This window comes from Malurus melanocephalus, unplaced genomic scaffold (genome assembly GCF_030028575.1).
Source record: "Malurus melanocephalus ecotype Western Australia unplaced genomic scaffold, MMel_1.1 scaffold_257, whole genome shotgun sequence".
In the NCBI taxonomy this organism is placed as follows: domain Eukaryota; kingdom Metazoa; phylum Chordata; class Aves; order Passeriformes; family Maluridae; genus Malurus; species Malurus melanocephalus.
This window is the reverse complement of record NW_026623489.1, coordinates 936,041-955,223: the sequence shown is the minus strand read 5'-3', so window position 1 is coordinate 955,223 and position 19,183 is coordinate 936,041. Positions and strand designations below refer to the sequence as shown.

The 19,183-nt window shown below is 38.8% G+C and overlaps 1 protein-coding gene across 1 annotated transcript; it reads left to right on the top strand.

Annotated features, from left to right (window-relative positions):
* The first annotated feature begins 10,777 nt into the window (after nt 1–10,777).
* On the top strand, nt 10,778–18,930 carry CUNH2orf69 (chromosome unknown C2orf69 homolog). The gene is made up of 2 exons (XM_057375741.1): nt 10,778–11,123; nt 12,845–18,930. Exons 1-2 carry the CDS (start codon nt 10,800–10,802, stop codon nt 13,682–13,684), a joined length of 1,164 nt encoding a protein of 387 aa, XP_057231724.1. The 5' UTR covers nt 10,778–10,799; the 3' UTR covers nt 13,685–18,930.
* The last annotated feature ends 253 nt before the right edge of the window (nt 18,931–19,183 follow it).

Below are 19,183 nucleotides of genomic sequence, written 5' to 3'. Positions count from 1 at the left end.
TTGGCAACCCATTTGACTTCCTGGGTTGATAATGCATCCATTTGCCCCATTAGTATTTAAATTCAGTTTATGTTACTTTCTCAAAGTTCCCTATCTCCAGGTGGCTTCTTAATCACAAATATTCAATATGTATAGACAGTTTCCTTTACTTTGCTATTTCTCCTGTTCCTTAATTGCAGTGTGCTAAAAATAAAGATCTTTTGCATATACAAAGGTTTTTATTAAAAACCTACAAGATTTATTTCATTAGTCCCCTTTTATCTACCCACATCAGATTGTCCATATTATAAAGTAACATCTAAATAACAATTCATGTTCCAAGCATGGGCCTCTCAGCCCTTCTGTTGAATGTTCTGTGTGAAAGAGCAAGAAAAAYGAGCTGATTTCATAAAGACTAAACTTTACACTACTCAAAAACAGAGCCTAAGATATACCTACACAAATTCCTCTCAGAGGCAAGTAACGGTTGGTACACACTTTTCTTCAGGCAAGAACAACAAAAGTGACGTATCATTGAGTTTTAGAATGATCAAAATGGAATCCATGTTCAAGATTYTATCTCCAAAACTTTGAAATACAATTAATGAGCATTTCTCTCTCCAAGTCACTAATGCTCATTGCTAAAAAATAAGATGTCAAATAAGATACCTCAGCTTCATGTTGCAGAAACAAAARCAACTATTCCTATGGCTTTGGGACAACAGCACATTTAACAAAACTTTCCTAGCTGCACACAAAATGAAAACATCTTGCCTGTAACACTCTCCTTTTRGCAAACAATTTAACAAGAGTCTCTAAATTATAATCAGGCTTCTAATAGAAAGAATAAATGCTAACTCCCATTTATATGAAAAGTGAGAAAGGTCAACCAATTCTAAATCYTCTTCACTGTCAACTACATCAAATTCATATTCTTAGTTAAATATATTACAAAATAATTAAAAATATTTTCAACTATTCACAATATCAATCCAAACCAAAATACTAGTACATTAGAAGTACATTAAAGTGAGAGGCAAACAGAGTGGATTTATATAGAACMAAAAGCATACAGAGAAGTTTAATTTGTTCAGTGGCACAACTTGCATATGCTTGGAACCTCAGGTGACAACATTCCTGGTTTGCTTCCCACTATTCTACTGATAAAGGCCTGTGATTCTGCATGGCACACAATTCTTCCTAGCTTCAGCTGATATTTCTTTTGTTCTGAGCAGTGATTTGATCAGACACTCTTGTTGGATGTTCTCTAAGCACTCCCTGGCACTTAATTCTTAATAGGCCTAATTCTACTCTTTTTCTACAAATGAGATCTGGCCAAGATCCCCAACAGAATTTTTTGTGTGACCTTTCTTAACTTCTTCAGCACCTAAAGAATTTGTGTTTCTACTACTTTACAAAGAATAAACATCTTTTATTAGAGTTACTTATGCTGACATTCAGCACCTCCTACACCTTACAAAATGGAAGAAGGAATAATTATTATGAGATTCTAGCGATCTACCAGATGATGAATCACAATAGTGGTTTCTATGAACTGAGCAGCAATCCAAAGCCTGAATGACCTACGTACATTTTTCAGGTTTTAAAGCTTATCAGTAGAAGTGTGCCTATAATTGTCAGGAAGAGAGTCCTTTTGTGAGAGACAAACTCAATCCATGCTCCAAAGAGCTGACATCATTTGGCTGTTCAGAAAAACACAAGAGGTTATAGTGCATATGGCCACAATTCTTACCTCTGCTCTAATGCTCAGCCTGCTCAATCCTACTGAATCCCACAAAGAAACCCAAGAACTGCTTGAAAACGGTCTGCAAATAAATGGAATTATGTCATTTAGGCATTCAGTTCTAAAGTCCTAGTAATTATCCTTTGGATAAAACGAAGCTTCAAGTTTCTCTGGCAATTCTGCCAGTTAAAAACAGGCAAAAAAAAATAGGACAAACCCCCCACCACTGCAAACCATACAGCTGGTGATCCTGATAGTTACAGACTACAGTTAACTGATAGTGATGTAAACTCCTTATGCCAGCTTCTTAAGCACAGAAGCACAAATGCACATAATTAAGATCTGATGTTTGCKTTTTCCTCCAAACACAAATGCAGTATTTGTGTTTGAGCACTGGCAGTAACAACTGTGAACTATGCTATTAATGTCTGATTTAAAAATGCTTGTGGCAGAATCCTGTCTGGAGGAACAAAAATAAAATGTATTCAGACAAAGCAACAGTGAAAAGTGCATTAAGAAAATTAAAAGCAGTGATTACAGAAAAAATCGTGTACTCTCCTCTCAGAAAGTTATTTATGTATAACTTTCCTTAAAATGGATACAAACACTGCCATTCTCAATAAAAACTAAATTTCTGAGAGGATGTATTTTTAAAGTATATGCAAAACCTTGTTTTATTGAAAGGGAGAAATATAGTTCAGTACCCTTCTTGCTTATTTTCCTCAAGCATTTTTCAGGTTGAATGAAYTGGTACTAAATGGTCCAGGAATCTAGATGCATTTATGGCTTCATTTATTAACCCAGGTTTAAGTATTTATATCTTAAAAAAATAGATCACAGAATTGAAGCTTCTCAGGTTCAGGAAGGGATACAATGAAAACTGCCTACAGTTTAAAGAAGCATTTCACACTAAACTGAGACATCCATTTGCTAGACAGTCTCCCAAAATTATCTCTTGCTCTAAATCAGTATCTGAGGGTGCATCCTTTCACTGACTATCCGTGGATTTCAGCTGTCTATTGCAAATGGCTAAAGTAGAGCTATATGAAATTGTTCCCTTGCCTGCTCCTGTTGAAGCATTCTGTAGTGTTCACTAATGCTGTATAAAACCAGTCCTATAGSTTAGTCTTGTTTGTGAGATTTGCACACAAATACTCTGGTGATTATTGTTCTGAATTTTTAAGGACATACAAAACTGAACACAGCCAAACTAGAGGCTTTGCAAAGCATCCTGACAAAATTTGTGAATTAGTATTGCTATTGATCATATTACTTCCATAGGTAGACACAACAAAAACAAAATTTCACAAGGTGGCACTAAATAAACCTTGAAAATCGGTTAAGGAGAGAGTGTTTTGGGGGGTKTTTTGCATGTTTGTTTGATTTGTGGTTTTACTTGGCTCTTTTTCCTCAGAAACACACAAAAGAACAAGTCTATACCAGCTAGAAGCACTGAATGTCACCAGGTATTCCAAAGAGGGACTTTTATTACAAATGCAGCTGTGTGAAGTCTGGGTATGGACCTCCTAACAGAACAAAACATCATTCTGCATGTACATCACAAGGCCATTGAAAACCAACTAAGAAGACTGAAAAAGTTTTGTATCACAGATAGATTTAGCTTCAGGTTAACATGGCCTGCAATGTTAGCTAGTCTCAGGTTTTACATGTACCTGCTTAAGATGAATTAGGAAATCACAGAATGGCTAAAGTTGGAAGGGACATCCTGAGACATCTAGACAAACCCACCTTCTGAAAGAAGGTTCAACATGGGCAGATGGCTCAGGACATCTGAATATCTCCATGTATGGAGACCTGTCCCAGCATTTCACCACCTTTACAGGAAAGAAGTATTCCTTTATATTTAATTATAGCTTCCTGTACATCAGACAAGTGGGAAATAAGCCTTATCTCRTCACAGAAGTTCCTTTTGGGACAAGAGTTAAAAACTCCTTAGGAGCATAAAAAAGTAAGATACCTTCTTACCGACCTACTTAATACCTCAAAAAGAGATGCTTTAGTTAAAACAGATTGTTATAGGCATCATCTGAGATGTATTTAGCATTGTTACCGGACTACTTTTGTGCCCTAGAGGAAGATAAAAATTTTAAATTTCAAATATTCAGTAAATAGCAAAAACTTCAATTCTCCATATCACACAGGTTTATATATAATTTTCCACTTGCATTTAAAGACCAGTGTTTTGATAAAGCTGAACAGAAGCAGGTGCCTATATACTTAGATTAATAATAATTTAAGCTAGAGATACCTTTACTTACAGCATTGTACATATTACATGTGCTGAAATCTTCAAAGTCTRTCTGCAAATAAATGGGATATTCCTCATCCACATGATGCACTGACTGTGACAGGATTAATTGCAATAAGAGAAATGAAGAATCTCCTGATACTGTAAAGTGACAAATACTGCCTGATGCATACTTTCCATTATCATTACATATTGGAGGCTGTAACTGGAAGCTGAAAAATCTGTGGATATCATGCAAATAAGTCTGTCCCTCATTTCATATAAACATATTCTACTTGAATAATATTTTTAGGTCAGCATCCCATAAGCAAATGAACTATCAGAGTCCTGAGCTTTTGCAGTGCTCTTCTTTAGAAAATACTATTCTCTGACAACAAATTTCACATTGAGGACCTACTTGCCTACTATTTGTGTAATGTACCCTTCAAGTATCTAAAACCACTTTTGGAAGGGACAACTAGACCAGTGGATGTGGTATAAATTCCAGAAACCCATGGTGCAAAKATACTGTCTGAGGCCAAATTCTGACCTCATTTTTGTGCACGCAGCAAAGTTAAAAAAATGGAATGGCAGGAGTTATTGTCATGTTGAATACATTGCAATATATCCATCTACAAAGCCAGCATATTCTAAGGAAATTAAGAAAGGAAATAGGGATACAAGMACACACAAGCAAAAATTTCACAATTTCACTGCCAAACCTCAGATTGCAGAAATTATTAGGAGACTGAGCTTTCTCCAATTCTTTAAGCAAGAAAATTCCCTTCTGTTGGGAAGGGAAGGAAGAAAATTCCCTTCCCTTGGGCCATTATGCATTCTTTTAAATCCCAAATAGATTTCCTAATTTATATTGACTTATACCAGACAACGCAGAACTTGCTTAAATCACGAGTGTYTTGTACACTTAGACAAACTGCAAAGCACGGAAACTTGTCATTGAAGTATGCATTCCATGAACAGCAAAACTACCAAAGCATTTTTAGGGACTCATACCCCTTGCTCTTAATTTTTCTATTAAAGTAATTCCAACCCTTTCCACCGACCACATCTTCTGACCACTGGACCAGGACGAGACAGGACATGCTGGCTCCAATGTGCAGAGCCACCACAGTGAATATTCAGCCTATTATGTTCAAACATGCTGTATAAAAGCTGAATTCCCCCCAGCTTTCCTYCAGTAGAGGCATTCATTTGAATCATCCTAATGTATTAACTCAGCCGTTTTACCAATATTTCCAGGTTATTTGCTCTGCAACTCCTACTCTTCATTTGCAGCAGCCAACAGAGACATTGGAAAGGACTGATAGGTATTAGAAAGGTCGACAGATGCATAACTAAACAAAACCAATTTCCACGGGGAAACGGAACAAGAGAAAAAGGTGTTTTAAACAGTTTCAAATACTTTATACATTCTTTTTCAGCATTAAAAAAATGACAAAATGGGATCCTATATCCTGTTTTTTTAGCAGCTTGTCCACACTGATGACATAAAAGAATCGGATTTACTTTTCAAGCTTTTATTGCCACTTTCATACAGCTCAGTAAATTGCCCAGAGAGTGGTTAATCCTCCATAATGATTTGCTGAATATCTATACCCACACAAAAGATGGGTACTGGCAGGCAGAGCAGTCAGGAGGAATTTCAGCAGAAGGAAATTGTTTAGTACTTACAATACAGCAAAATAGCTGTAATTTCATTTGAACCATTGCCATTAATAAAACTACAAGCCTAGACCTAGGTGCTCATCACTGTGCAGCCACTGGGAATTTCTCTGTACACACTTCACCACACAGTCAGGCACCTCAGCCCCTGAAGTGTTACCACACCTGAAAGATTGATGAGCCAGGCCTGGCACTTYCTCTCAATAGTAAAAGACACAGGTGCTTATCACCTGCTAAGGAGTTTCCTGCCTCAACATTTATTTAGCAGGTGTTTTCACAGCTATTSCAATCCTCTGCCAAAATGCAAACTAGCAATTTCAATGCATATGCAGTTCAAAAATATTTAAAAGAAAACTAAAACACAAAATATAATACACAGATACACAAATATGTATATATGCACACTGCACATTAGTTGGGCAGGAAGCATATTCTGAAATATTACAATTGCTATGTATGAAGAGATAGAAATTCATGTACATTAAATACTTTGCTAAAGGTATCACATCAGCAGACAGTTGTTCTTCACCTAGACTTTTGGTGAAGCACCTATTAAAAGGATTTAGTTTAACTGTTATGATTAAGACAAACTACAAATWGTTTTCTTGGTCTAAGAAAATGCATACATCCTGAATTCTATTGTCTTGTTTATATATGCCCTGAATGAAAGCACAAGAWCAGCATACATGTTAAAAAGGCAATGAAACATGCCAATTTCAGAGAAAGTGCTTTGAATGTAATAAAGATGATTTTTGCTGTGGTACCCTTTCTACTTAGAAACTGCAGATATAGCTGCCTCCAACAGGTTAAACTAATTAACCACCCTGCAGGCAGCCACAAAGGTCTGTATGGGAACTCAGAGATTGAAAAGGTGAATAAACCATTAGCTGTCTCCAGAGGAATTAGTTTCTATATGCATGTCTCTCACCACTGCTAATCAACCATGACATACATTCTTTTTGCCAAACTCCATGAGATGTAYGGGTAGRCATCTGCAAAGTCATGAACAATTAYTATAYACTTTGCTTCYTTCTCCAAYCTACASAAGGAGGAAAAAATGAGCAGTGAACTGCACATTCAGGACAGGCTGTTTTACTGGCARCTCCTAGATCAGCTCATGACTGATCTGGTATATGAAAACTGTGAGGGCTGCTGTGGGGAAAGAGCAGCAGATGTAGGAAGAGAAGCAGCACGTAACAAGAAAAGTTCTTTCTTTTTACCATAATAGAGAGCATAGCAAGAAAAAAAGATAAAGAATAAGTACGTGAAAGGATGGAGGCATGAGACACCACAGAGAAAAGGACAAACAAGAAGGCTGACAAAGGCCCTTCAAAAATATAGTATTTCATGCCTTCATTGGGTGGTATGTGAAAGGATTGATACACTCAGTTATTGAATCTGCTTACATATTTCAGTAGCCACATGGCAAAGACTGGAAGCAAACTCAGAGCAATCACTCTCCATTAAAATTTATATTATGCCACAGAAGATTTTTTGGGTCTTCTTGAGAGTGGGAATAAATTGGTGCTTTCTATTTTAAGTGGGAAAAACATGTCATGTACACCATTATTTCCTATAATCAAAAAAAAGTCCATTTCTCAATTTCGGTAATTTTGTGTCCCTGAATTCTAAGATATGGACTACTTTTCATGCTCTCCCATAAAGCTCAAGTAGCATTTTGGATGAAGATGAAAGCCTSTCTACAACTTTGTGCATTAGCTTTAGTTACCTGGTAACAGTTGCATCATAAACACACTATGATTAAATAAGAATTTCTGGGCAGAAGTACCAGCGTCCCTTTTGGTTACCATAACTATCATCACAATGTTAGTAATGCTGTAAACCCTTCTGAGCAAGATAATATCTCACCTGGAGAAACAACTGGAAAGAATATAGACCACAAGAGGAGAAGACCATAGATTTTTTTTTTTCCTGGTACTGACAGTAATTATTCATTTTTCTCAACAATGATTACTAAAATGAAAACTTTCTTTTGTCTAACCAYTTCTCTTCAGTAGAACCTTACTTCTTCATCAGGTATCATTAATCATAATAGAGCTCTGCATRTGCAAGCAAACCTTAGCAATTAAGGTCCAAATTTTCAGAGCACAGCCATTTTGCTCTATTTCTGTGGGCATTTTTTTGTAGTTATCTGTTTCATATAAGAAAGCAAGAGCACTTGTTTTTTCTTATGTGTATGCATTTAGTAGATCTTATTTAGTATTACTTCAGCACAGTACCTAAGAAGTAGCGATAAGGTTTCATTAGCCCATCTAATTCAGTTTTAGTGTCAGCATGGACCAAACTGCTCAAAATTAAACTAAGAAAATCTGTCTACATGGACAGAGATTTTTTCCTAAATAATTTCCCTTCATTAGCAGAAGCATTGTGAAAGTTTCCACTTGGATCATGGACTTAGGGCATGCTTAGAGAGAAAAATCTAGAAAATTCTACAAAAATATCTCAAAAATTCAAACCAGGAAGGAGAAAGGGGATGTGCTTGAGAAAATTCCGATGTGAACACCTGAATATTCCTAGCTGGCCTCTGGCACAAGAGTTGCATTCCCAAAAAATCCAGATGTAACACAATGTTTTTAGGAACCTGAACCCTAATCTTTTCCCTGAGTGAATCTTCCTTTGATAGAGTCCTAATAACTCCAGCACAGCTCTGCCTTCCTGAGGGCAGTGCTGCACCACAGTCTGTGCAGAAACAAGGGTGAAACAGGCTCCCACATTTGTATTTGCTTGATGCCTTTATTCCCTACTTTTGCTACTGCTCCTCCAGATAGTGAAGCTAAGTATTTTTCCAAGCATGTGACAGATTTGAACCTTGACAGTTTGATTTTTAGTACACACAGGTAACATATTAAATAACAAAATTAATTGTTTTTTTCATTTAATCAAAGCTACTCCTAACTTCAGGAGATAATCCAGGCATCTATTTTTACCTTTTTTTCCCCATCAAATGCAGCCTGAAATTTCATCAAAGTTTTCTAAGTGCTTATATCCAAATTATTCTATGGCTCCTCCAAATGGGTATTAGGAGTCTGCTATCCTGGCAGCTCYRCAAAYAGGTTAACCATTGASACTTCCTAGGTGATATATCTACAGGAAAGCAATAAATATGAATTGTAAGCAATAAATATACAACATGCAATGTTCCAGACTCTTCTCAGAGGTGTTTACSAGAGGGCACAAAGCAGCAGTCACAAGTTGAAACATAGGAATGTTTAACCACCAATAAAAGCATCTTTCTTACAAGAGGATGATTAAGCACTGGAATATTCCAAAGCCCAATTACACAGGTTCTTGAGAAACCTGCTCTAGCTGAATGTATTTTGAACAGATGGGTTGATCCAGCTAATCTCCAGAGGCATTTTCCAGCCTCAGCCCCTTGATTGCTCTAGATTGCCCAGTTTTGAAGTCCTGGCAGCACCGGCAGGAATTCCTAGAATTCCAGTGCCAAAGACAGACTTTGGAACTGACCCCGAACTCTACGGTAAAGGCATCAGAAACACTGTCTATAATAATCATCTGCTAAGCGAAAGAAAACACTGTGAAAAGGTGTCTGTAATATCAGTCTCCCAATTATAACCCTGTTATAACCGGCTGTTCTCACACGGACTTTTCAAATCTCACCGCACAGCGCCATCTTCTGGTGACCAAAAGTTGCATCTTTTTCCCTCGTCTTTGAGAAAAAAGCTTTAGCCATACCAAAGATAATTTTCATGAAAAAAAAAAAAAAAGTAGTGTTAAGATTAAAATGAAACTATTTTAATCAAACGCCTATACAAATAAATCATCAAAAATTTTAATCTCTGCTGTTCTCATAAAATGCAAAGTGAAAGTAACTCTTTAAAATGTCTCACTCTCTTAATCAAGAGGACCACACATAAATCTTGTTCTGATTTCTGCAACTGAGGAAAAAATTTGTATTGCTTACACACAAACCAACAAAATCTCAAGTATGTATCACAACACGATGTTCTTCTGTGCGTCTATGGGGACCCTCAATGACAAGGTGCATCTTTGCTCTTTGGAAAAGCCTTTAGATGAGCTTTAGAACATAAGAACTGTTGATTTTGCTCTGGCATGAGCGCAAAGACATACTCAGGAAAAATACAAGCKTATTTTTCCCYGGTCCCTTCAGCAGCTCCATTCATAACTGAACAATTCAGAGTTCAGTTGTCTATGACTACATCATAGCACAAACTGAACCTCCATGAGCAGTCCACACAAAAACATGCAGACGAGAGCTTATATTTAAAAAAATAAGCCTCTGTAAAGCGTTCCTCTTGTTTCTTGCTTGCTACACTAACAAATAACCTTAATATCACCATATTTCTTCTAATTTGTTGAATTTTCCAACAAATTCAGAAGAAACCAGCCAATAGTTTGATTACTTGATTAGGCAATTAGTGTTCAATTAACTCTAATTTCTTGACTGGCTCAGCTAGTGGGAGTCAGGCTTGATATCTGGTTTGTATACAAGCGTTTTTAAGTAGACTAGGAAAATAAAACAAAGGAATGAATATGTGAAATCTCAAAATTCTAGACAAAGGAATGGGGAATGCTTAGGGATAAAGGCTCTTTCTTCCTTGTTTCATCATGTAAAAAAGCACAGAGCTYCTCAACATCACACATGTCCAATCTAGCAGCACTAGTGTAATCAAAGTAAAGCGAATATTTCCAAGCTACCTCTTTTCTTTTTTGCTAATACAACCAGCACCTTTAGGAGACAAACGAAGACGCTTCCTCCCGGTCTGGAAATTAACTATTCCACGTGCAGAGCTAGACCCACCTCCCCTCACCACGCCGGTGCTGTAACTGCTACAGCCAGACGCGCTGGGGTTTTACTACCGCAGAGGAGATTTTCTGCGGCCATTCCCCATTCCAAGGCGCCTCCTGGCCCGGTTCCCCTCGGGATTTGGGAGCTCAGCCCTGAGGGAAGCGCGAGCGCCTCAATCCCCTCACRGCCCCCGCGCGCTTCCCGCCGCCGCCTTTTGAAGAGCCCGTGACGTCACGGCGGGGCGGGCACGCGGGTGCACGTGCGACGCCCACTGCCGGGTCCCTGTCGTGCGGAGGGCGGCGGTGCGCAGGCGCGGAGCGGGGCCGGGCCGGGCGGTTGAGCGGAGCCGCGGTCCCATGAGCCGGCGCTGCCCGTTGGGCGCCGCCGCGCTGCTGCGGGGGCTGGCGGGCCCGGCCGCGCTCTGCCTGGGCAGCGCCATGAGCCTCTGCGGGGCGCCGGCCGCCTGCGCCGCGGGACCTGCCGGCGGTGGCGGTGGTGGCGGTGGTGGTGGTGCGGGGCTCCCCGCGGCGCGGCTCAGCCCGCCCTGGCTGCGGCTGCCCGAGGTGCCGGGCGCGGAGCCGCACCGCGCCAACGAACTGCTGCTGCTGCCGCCGCCCGCCCCGCACGGCCCGGCCCCGTCGCCGCAGCACCACGTCGTGTACTTCCCGGGGGACGTGCAGGTACGGCGCGGGKGCGGGCGGCCAGCGATGGCGGCGGAGCGGCCTCAGGGCGGGAGCGGGAAAGCGGTGCTGGAGGAAGGGCTGTGAGGGTGGGCATTGTCCGGCTGTCGCCGCGGCCAGCGCAGCATCTCGCTGTCCCGCACAGCGAGCGGGAATGGGCCCTCCGGGAGCCTGAGCTGCTGCAGCAGTGGAGAGCAGTCGAGTCATTTTCACAGAATCACAAAATCTCTTAGGTTGGAGATCATTTAATCCAACCTATCAACACCGCTATGTCAACTAGACCCTGGCACTGAGTGCCATGTGTAGTCTTCCCTTCAACACCTCCGGGGTCGGTGACTCCAGCATCCATTGCAATATCTAATCACCCTTTCTGTGAATAAACGCTTCCKAATGTCCAAMCTAAACCTCTCCTGGCACAACCTTTACTATGTTCTCTTGTATTGCTGGTCACCCGGGAGATGAGACCGACCCCCATTAGCTACAGCTCCTTTCTGGGAGTTGTAGAGAGTAATAAGGGCCGACCCCCCCGAACCTCTTCTTGTCTAGGCTGGACACCCCAACTCCCTCAGCTGCTCCTCACAGGACTTGTGCCCCTGTGTCCCTTCAGAAGCTCCATTCATAACTGAACCATTCAGAGTTCAGTTGTCTGTACACTGTAGCACTGCCTGAGGGTGACATTTGTGACAGTGTCTGAAAGCGTGGCAGGGAGTGTCAGTGGAGACAAGACAACAAAACCCTAAAATGCTGAGCTGTCCTCCCCAGGCAGAGCACCATGCCACTGTGCAGGTGTACAGACATCCCTGTAGCTTGTCCTGTGGAAATTTGGCAGGCACTGGCGCTTTCTCAGTGGAAGGCACTTGTGGTTCTTGAGTTGACAAGAAGTTGCAGAGAGACTCTGAAGTGCTGTCCCTGAGTATGTGGTTAACCTCTCTTTTATAATGTGCTCTGGTAGCCAGCTAATCTCAATTGTCATTACTGCTTCTCAAAAGCAGGGGTGCTACCTTCTTCTTCAAGGAAAAAGGCCATCTGTCAGGTAAAAATGCAGAATTTTGTGTRTTTGAATTTTAAGGATTGGGATGGYCTATGAAAAGCTGTCTGACTGGCATTGCTGATATGGCTTCATTATTCCTTCGTAAAAGAAACAAACTAGTATTCTTTGCCATTTAGATTTCAGACATGAGGTTCATTCATGACTTGGGGATTAATTTCTTTCTATCTGTGCCTTTAATGGGTGTGAATAAGGCAATAAAAAAAAAAATCCTACAGCTGAATGAGAGGGTTCTTTTTTTCTATATAAGATCCAGAAAACTTGCTACAAAGTTTTAAGTCTATTTTGRATTTGTAGTAAGATAATCACTATTTCTGTAGATGGAGATAAGAAAGTAAAATTACATCTTCTGTGTCATACTAAGATGAATAATACTTTAATTTTCTTTTGGTGTGAAGTAAACAAAAACTATGCATATTTTCATATGCWGAATTCATTGTATTGATCCTGGGGGTATTAAAAATACGTGGTAAAATATAAAGTCAAGTAARCAAATTGAAATATACCAGTTTAATGTGTTCCTTGTTCCTTGCTCTGCAAACCCAGCAATTGTTTTGCTCTAATGCATGCTTTTCTCTTACAGTCCTTTCTTATGACTGTGAGTACATTGGAGCTGAATCTTTTCACAATGAAGTAAAGCATCTTTTCTATTTTTTTTTAAATTATTTTTCAGAACTATCATGATGTCATGTCTTGCCACCCAGAAAACTTTCAGTGGGAACACTGGAGTTTTGAAAATGTTGCTACCATACTTGCTCACCGGTTCCCCAATAGCTTTATTTGGGTCATAAAGTGTTCTCGAATGCACCTGCACAAATTCAGTTGTTATGACAACTTTGTGACAAGTAACATGTTTGGAGCACCAGAGCACAGCACTGACTTTGGAGCTTTCAAGCAYCTCCATGCTTTGCTGGTTAATGCATTCAGACTCTCTCAGAATATTCTGCTGTCCCAGAAAAGTGTGCATGGTGTCAGCAAGGATGCAAAGATAKCTGCTTGTAAATCACAGCTGCAGTCTGTTCCTACAGCAAATGGCTGTTCATCCAGAGAAAGGGAGAGAGATTGTGAATGCTCTAATAATTCTGCTGTGAACTTCATGGTACCATCTGCRGTAGGTGCATCATCATTTACTTTGATTGGCTTCAGTAAAGGCTGTGTGGTTTTGAACCAGCTGCTTTATGAGYTGAAGGAAGCTAAAAAAGACAAGAATATAGATGCCTTCTTAAAAAACATAAAAGCARTTTACTGGCTGGATGGTGGTCACTCGGGAGGAAGCAATACTTGGGTTACCTGCCCTGAAATACTGAAAGAACTTGCAGAGACAGGAATTGAAGTTCACGCTCACGTTACACCGTACCAAGTGTTTGACTCAATGAGGTCATGGATTGGGAGAGAGCATAAGAAATTTGTACAGATACTTGACGAATTTGGTGTGGAAATAAATGATCAACTGCATTTTGCTGATGAAGTTCCCTCCTTAGACAACCATTTCAGAGTTCATGAAGTATTTTGAGACTGTATGTATATGAACAGTATATTCTTTGGAGAAGCACTTTTAACACTGTTAATGTTGTCATCTAGATTTTCAGCTTTGAGCAGATGCTTTCTAAACAGAATGCTAAATCAGTTCTGTGTTGCTAATAGATACTATATATAAATTTCTGTAGCTTGAAAAAGGCATATTGGGACCCCATAACTATAACAGATGTTGTTTGATTTCTGGATAAGAAGTGTTATGAAGAACAATCCTATACATGTTTGTTTTTTTTTTAAATGTGAACTTTTATTCTTAAACCATTGGCAGAATTTTTAGTCCTGGATGTCTAATACCATATACAGTATTTAATGGGACTTTACTTGAGAATTTCAGATGTGTGGATACTTCAGTTTAGTAGCTTCCAGGGCTAAAAGCATTGGTCTTTTGTCAATAACAGATGTAAGGTTAGCTTTTTGGCTTACATAAATTGATTGTAAGAAGAATCTTAGTTATATATTTTGCTGAGACCTGTTTTATTAGGTAATTAAATCTTCCAGTTTTGTAACATTTCTCCTAACTGAAACAAAGTCACAAATACTCACCTTTGGGATAATAGTGCCAATGTATTTCTCTTCCTGATGTGCGCCTTGCCATTTCTGTCACTATAAAGTTKCATTAATGAATTGTGTAGTATCTGCTAGTGAATAGCCATTTCACCTTGGGGGCTTGAAAAATTTGATGTAGTTATGTTAAGTAACAAGAATGTTGATTRTGGTGTGGCTTATTCCTGTTTCAACATACATTGCTGTTGCTTTGACTAACTTCTTTAAGGACCAGGAGTAGTACCTCTGGTCAAGAGGTGATGTCCCTACCTTGGGGCGTTAAGGTTTTTCATGGTAATTGCTGCATTGATGTTGCCCTAAATTGAGCTTTAGGCACCTAATGTATTGCAAGTTGCATTAAAAAAAATTTGGACTCTGTTGACTGTAGCTCTTCCAAAATGCCTGTTTTAAAATCTATTATCGCCTTTAAATGTATTGCAGTAGTTGCTTCTAGTGCCATCCAAAAATCTTATTTTTGGAGCCTTATTTTTCCTACAGAAAAAAAACAACCTATAATTAAATGGTAAGCCAGCCAGATCCAATACAAAAGATGTAATCTGGCTCAGACCCCAAACCTGAGTGTTCTTAAGTAAGAAATACTGAAAGATGGACAATGATGATATTAACTGAACTCTTCTACTGTTGTAAGTAACTTTCCATTTATGTACAAAGCTTGGAATCATTCTTAAAGACAACTGCAGCTGTTAACAATGAACCAATAGCTCCAAATGGYTTTGGATTTCCTATGTTTGATGGCTTAACAACATCTCTGCCCTGCTCCTTGTTTCCTGTGACTCTTACATTGTAGAAGGGAATTTCTGGGTCATCTTTCTTCTGTTGGCATCGTTMAAACATACAAGGTTCCCTGTAGACAACTTTTGGCAGAGATTGTGCACATCAGTGATCACTGAACAATGGGGAAAGTGTGTGGAACGCCTAAGAAAATTTTCTTAACACTCATATTAAGTAAGAGTGGTAGAAAGGATTATGCATACAGTGTGCACCCTACAGTTTGAAAGAGAACTCTATCACAAATAAGATTAATGTACCTAGTTTATCAAAAGAAATAATGTATTTTAATTGATGGAGAAAAGTATTACATGCAAACTCTAAGACTTGATAAAAGAATCTGAAATTTAGTTGCATTTGTGTWTTTATTTTAGACTGTTTCTTGCAGATTTTGTTCAACTCTGTTGATTACCATCTTAGTAGGCTTATTACAAGTTTTTAATTAAGTGTTTCAAGGAACATTTTCCCCTCTTTTTGGTCCTTTTGATAACTCTTGCAGCATATGCGAGGACCTTTTTCTGTAAAGGAAATATGGGTCACCTAAAGAAGTGTTTTAATCGAAAGCCTGTGAGTGGCTTGAAATACATTTAACTGTCTACTTATAAAATAAAATTTWAAAAAATTAACCAACAAAAACCCCAGAACATTTTACTGATYTTTCCCCCTCAGTTTCAGACTGACCAGGCTAAGTTGGGTGTGCTAACACTCGCCCTATTCCAATAACACTGCAGATCAGAGACCAATTTCTAAACAATTCTGTGCCTGCCAGAACAACGCTACCACATTGTTGCAAACCTTTGGAAACAGCTATTAAAATATTGACATTGTCTTCAAAAGTTTCTGGATGGCTGTCCTATAAAAATAATACTAACCTGTTTGATGGAGGCTGCCTACAATAACTGTTAAATAGGCTCAAGTGTTGCTGCATTACTTTGAAGAATAGGCACTTCTTTGTAGAATTAATCCTGTTATGAGACGTCATGTTGTGAAGGGAAAACTGACTGGTTGTTTTTCATTCTTTAAACAGCTGTGGTACTCTGTTGGAATGTGCCTCTGTCATTCATTACAATGAATGCTAAAAATAAATTTTGCAAACGATGTAGAAAATAAACTATTTCTTATGGGTGAAGCCATTTGGATGTGAATGTAAAACCATTGAGCAAGGAATGTGCAGTTTTGTGGATTAAGCTTTATCAGGTATTTGTGGTGACCTAGTTTAAAAAATCAGATTTATTTGATAATTATTCTTCAAGGAGGCTTTGTATTTGTGTAGTCAGCACTCATAATTCTAAAACAGCTTACTGGCATCTCACAAACACGGGAAAGTATTTCTATCTTAGAATGAAATAGGTCATAGGTATATGCCTGATTTTCAACRTTAACTGTAAAGGCAGTTTTTAATTAGCTTAGATGTAAATGCCTAAAGTTAGGTGGCTCTCCTGCGTAGAGTGATGTAGTTCAAGACACTTTTGGTTTTTAATGGAGTGACAAACATTACATAGTCCTTTCTACAACCTAGTAATAACTGGTGTTCCTTATATTGTTTCTTGTACAATAGCTTGTTTCTTGTACAATAGACAAGACATTCTTCAGATTTTGAGACATACTAATACATTTTAAACTGTGGCTGCTAAATTCATTTAAAGCAAGGCTTGATTCTGTGAAATTGTCCAGATGCCTTAAATGGTTTTATTTTGTGTGAAWCTAAAATGCTAGAAAGTTTGGTAAACTTCTTCCTATCTGGGACTGATTTAATCAGTCTCTGCAAATGCTGATGCATTAATCAGTATTGGCCCCTAACTGTGGAAGATGATTAAGGGTCCAGTCCTTAACATGTGGCTGAAAGGAGCAATTTTCTGTCCTTTCATTGATAAAATCCTGCTGCCTCCCTGCACAAGCACTTTATGKTAAGCTATTCTGTCTTTCTAAAGAAATATCATTGCTGATAGAGGTAAGTAACAGGAGTGCAAGGTATTTAAAGAGTCATAGAAATTACTTTAAATAAGACTGCTAAGTCAGTTCAGGAATTAAGACTGTTACAGCTGTGGATGCACACAGATAAAAATGATTGTGCATGAACATGCACTCATCTTTTCCCCAGAGGTTCTTTTAGAGCTGTAACAATTACTTCATCTCTACAGATAAACAATATTTGGTGTCTTCTACAGACTCAAAGTTGAAGCACTGAGGTTAATTATGTATCCATTCATTTACCTAAAATGCTTATTTTAAATTACATGGGGTCTTATACGTTAGTACAAGAAAGAATTTAAAGGACAATGAAAATTTTGGGATGTGTGTGCTCTGAGTTACACTTTCAGGTGCACTGCAGCCTAGCAGAATCCACGAACACAAATATGTGTSTGGTGCCCTTGTGCAATAGAAAAGCAAAGGCAGATTTTGCAAGACTGCAATCTGTAACAACCTCTTTAAAGCACCTTCAAAGTTACTTCACAGTACTTTTAAATCTTATATTGAAATATCATTTCATTTTTGTAAGAATGATAGATTAAATTTTAAAAGTTTACTTCTAATGATTATAACCTGATGAGAATTTAGATACATTTGAATATTGCAGATGGAGAACCTAAGACCAAAGCTGGCTTTCTCTTGGTCTTGATCTCTTAACTCTGTTCAGATGCAGGGTGACSGTTTTTAATTTGAATAAAGTAACATGAAGTCATTAAGCAAGATCRTATAACACCTGTGTGGCAGACAGGCACTGCTTCTTCCAGTGCCAGACATACTGTGTCTAACTAACTTTGTTCTATTGGTATTAATAGCATAATTCACTCCTCCTGCTGACAAAAAAACCCATTTGCACTGGATTAGCTGTTCTGCATCACTGTGGAAACCATGGAAGACCGATTCAGGCAGTCATTTCACATATAGTGTGGTGTGGGTTATAAGGTAGTGATGGCTTTGTCGTTGTTTCCTGTCATTAGGGCTTRATGGCATGTTTCTAAGTGACCCAAGGAGTGTCAAATTCTACTTAAGCAAATGACCACAAAAGCAACTGGTAATAAAAAAGGGAAAAATAAATTATTATCTGTTTGTAATTCATGTGTATAAAAACCTACTTGGAAAGGAACAGATGCTGTTACATCAAGGTTCAGAATAATTTTTTTTCTTTTAGTAGACTCTCAAGAGATCACTTTCAGTCATGATTGCTGGTTTCTTTTGTAAACACTGGCACTTCAGGGAGAGTTGGTTCTAAAGAAAGCACTGCTGAAGACACAAAAACCAGTCAGGAGACAGATCAGTGCTGAAGGGGCAGAAGAAGGCTCTTCTCATCTGCCATACCAGAGCTTACCCTCTGAGCAGTATTTCCAAGCCTGAGTGTCAGGTCAAAGCTGTTGCATTCCTTACAGACCATGTGCTTAGCTCTTCTTTGCCATTCCCCATCATGAGAAATACATTACGGTTTTGCAGTGGAAGTTTAAAGCAATTCACGTCCTGCTTGGCAGCTGAAGAATCAACATTTTCACAGCAAAAATTGTCCATTACTATGATCTGTGTTATTATTGCAAGCAACAGCTTCTGAGCATTTCTGTGTGACCGTGGCASCGCACGTGGAACTGCATGTTTGACATGGTTGAGCAGTTCTTTTAATGGCTTCAATCTGCCACCGGAACAGACCTGAACATTTGGAAAGRAAGTCATCTGCCCTTGTTGCTCTTGGGAATTGCCACTTAAGAGAGATTGTTGCTCCCARACATTGTCACATACAGAGCTCAGAATCCATCCCCACTGTACAGTCTGACCCAAAGTAAAACAGGAAATCTTAAAGTGCAACTTTACTGCAAACTTGGGTAACTGTCTAAGAAAAGGTAAAATTTCATCTGTCCTTCAAAAAACACCAGAATCTTTGGTTATTGAGTGATACCAACTTAGAGAACCCCTTATAAAAGTTACTGTYTCAGAATGTTATCTTCAACACCTTTATAATTTATATGATGATACCAAGTTTGGGAAGATACATTTTGGTCAGAGGAAAAAAGAATTTCTCAGAAGTTGTAGTAATGTATTAGGAACACATCATATGTAATGCCACCTCATTTTTATGGTAAAATCATCTTCATCTTAGTCAAGTTGGTTGTCTTGTGAGATCAACAGTGTAAATGAGACAAATAGTTTCATCCTG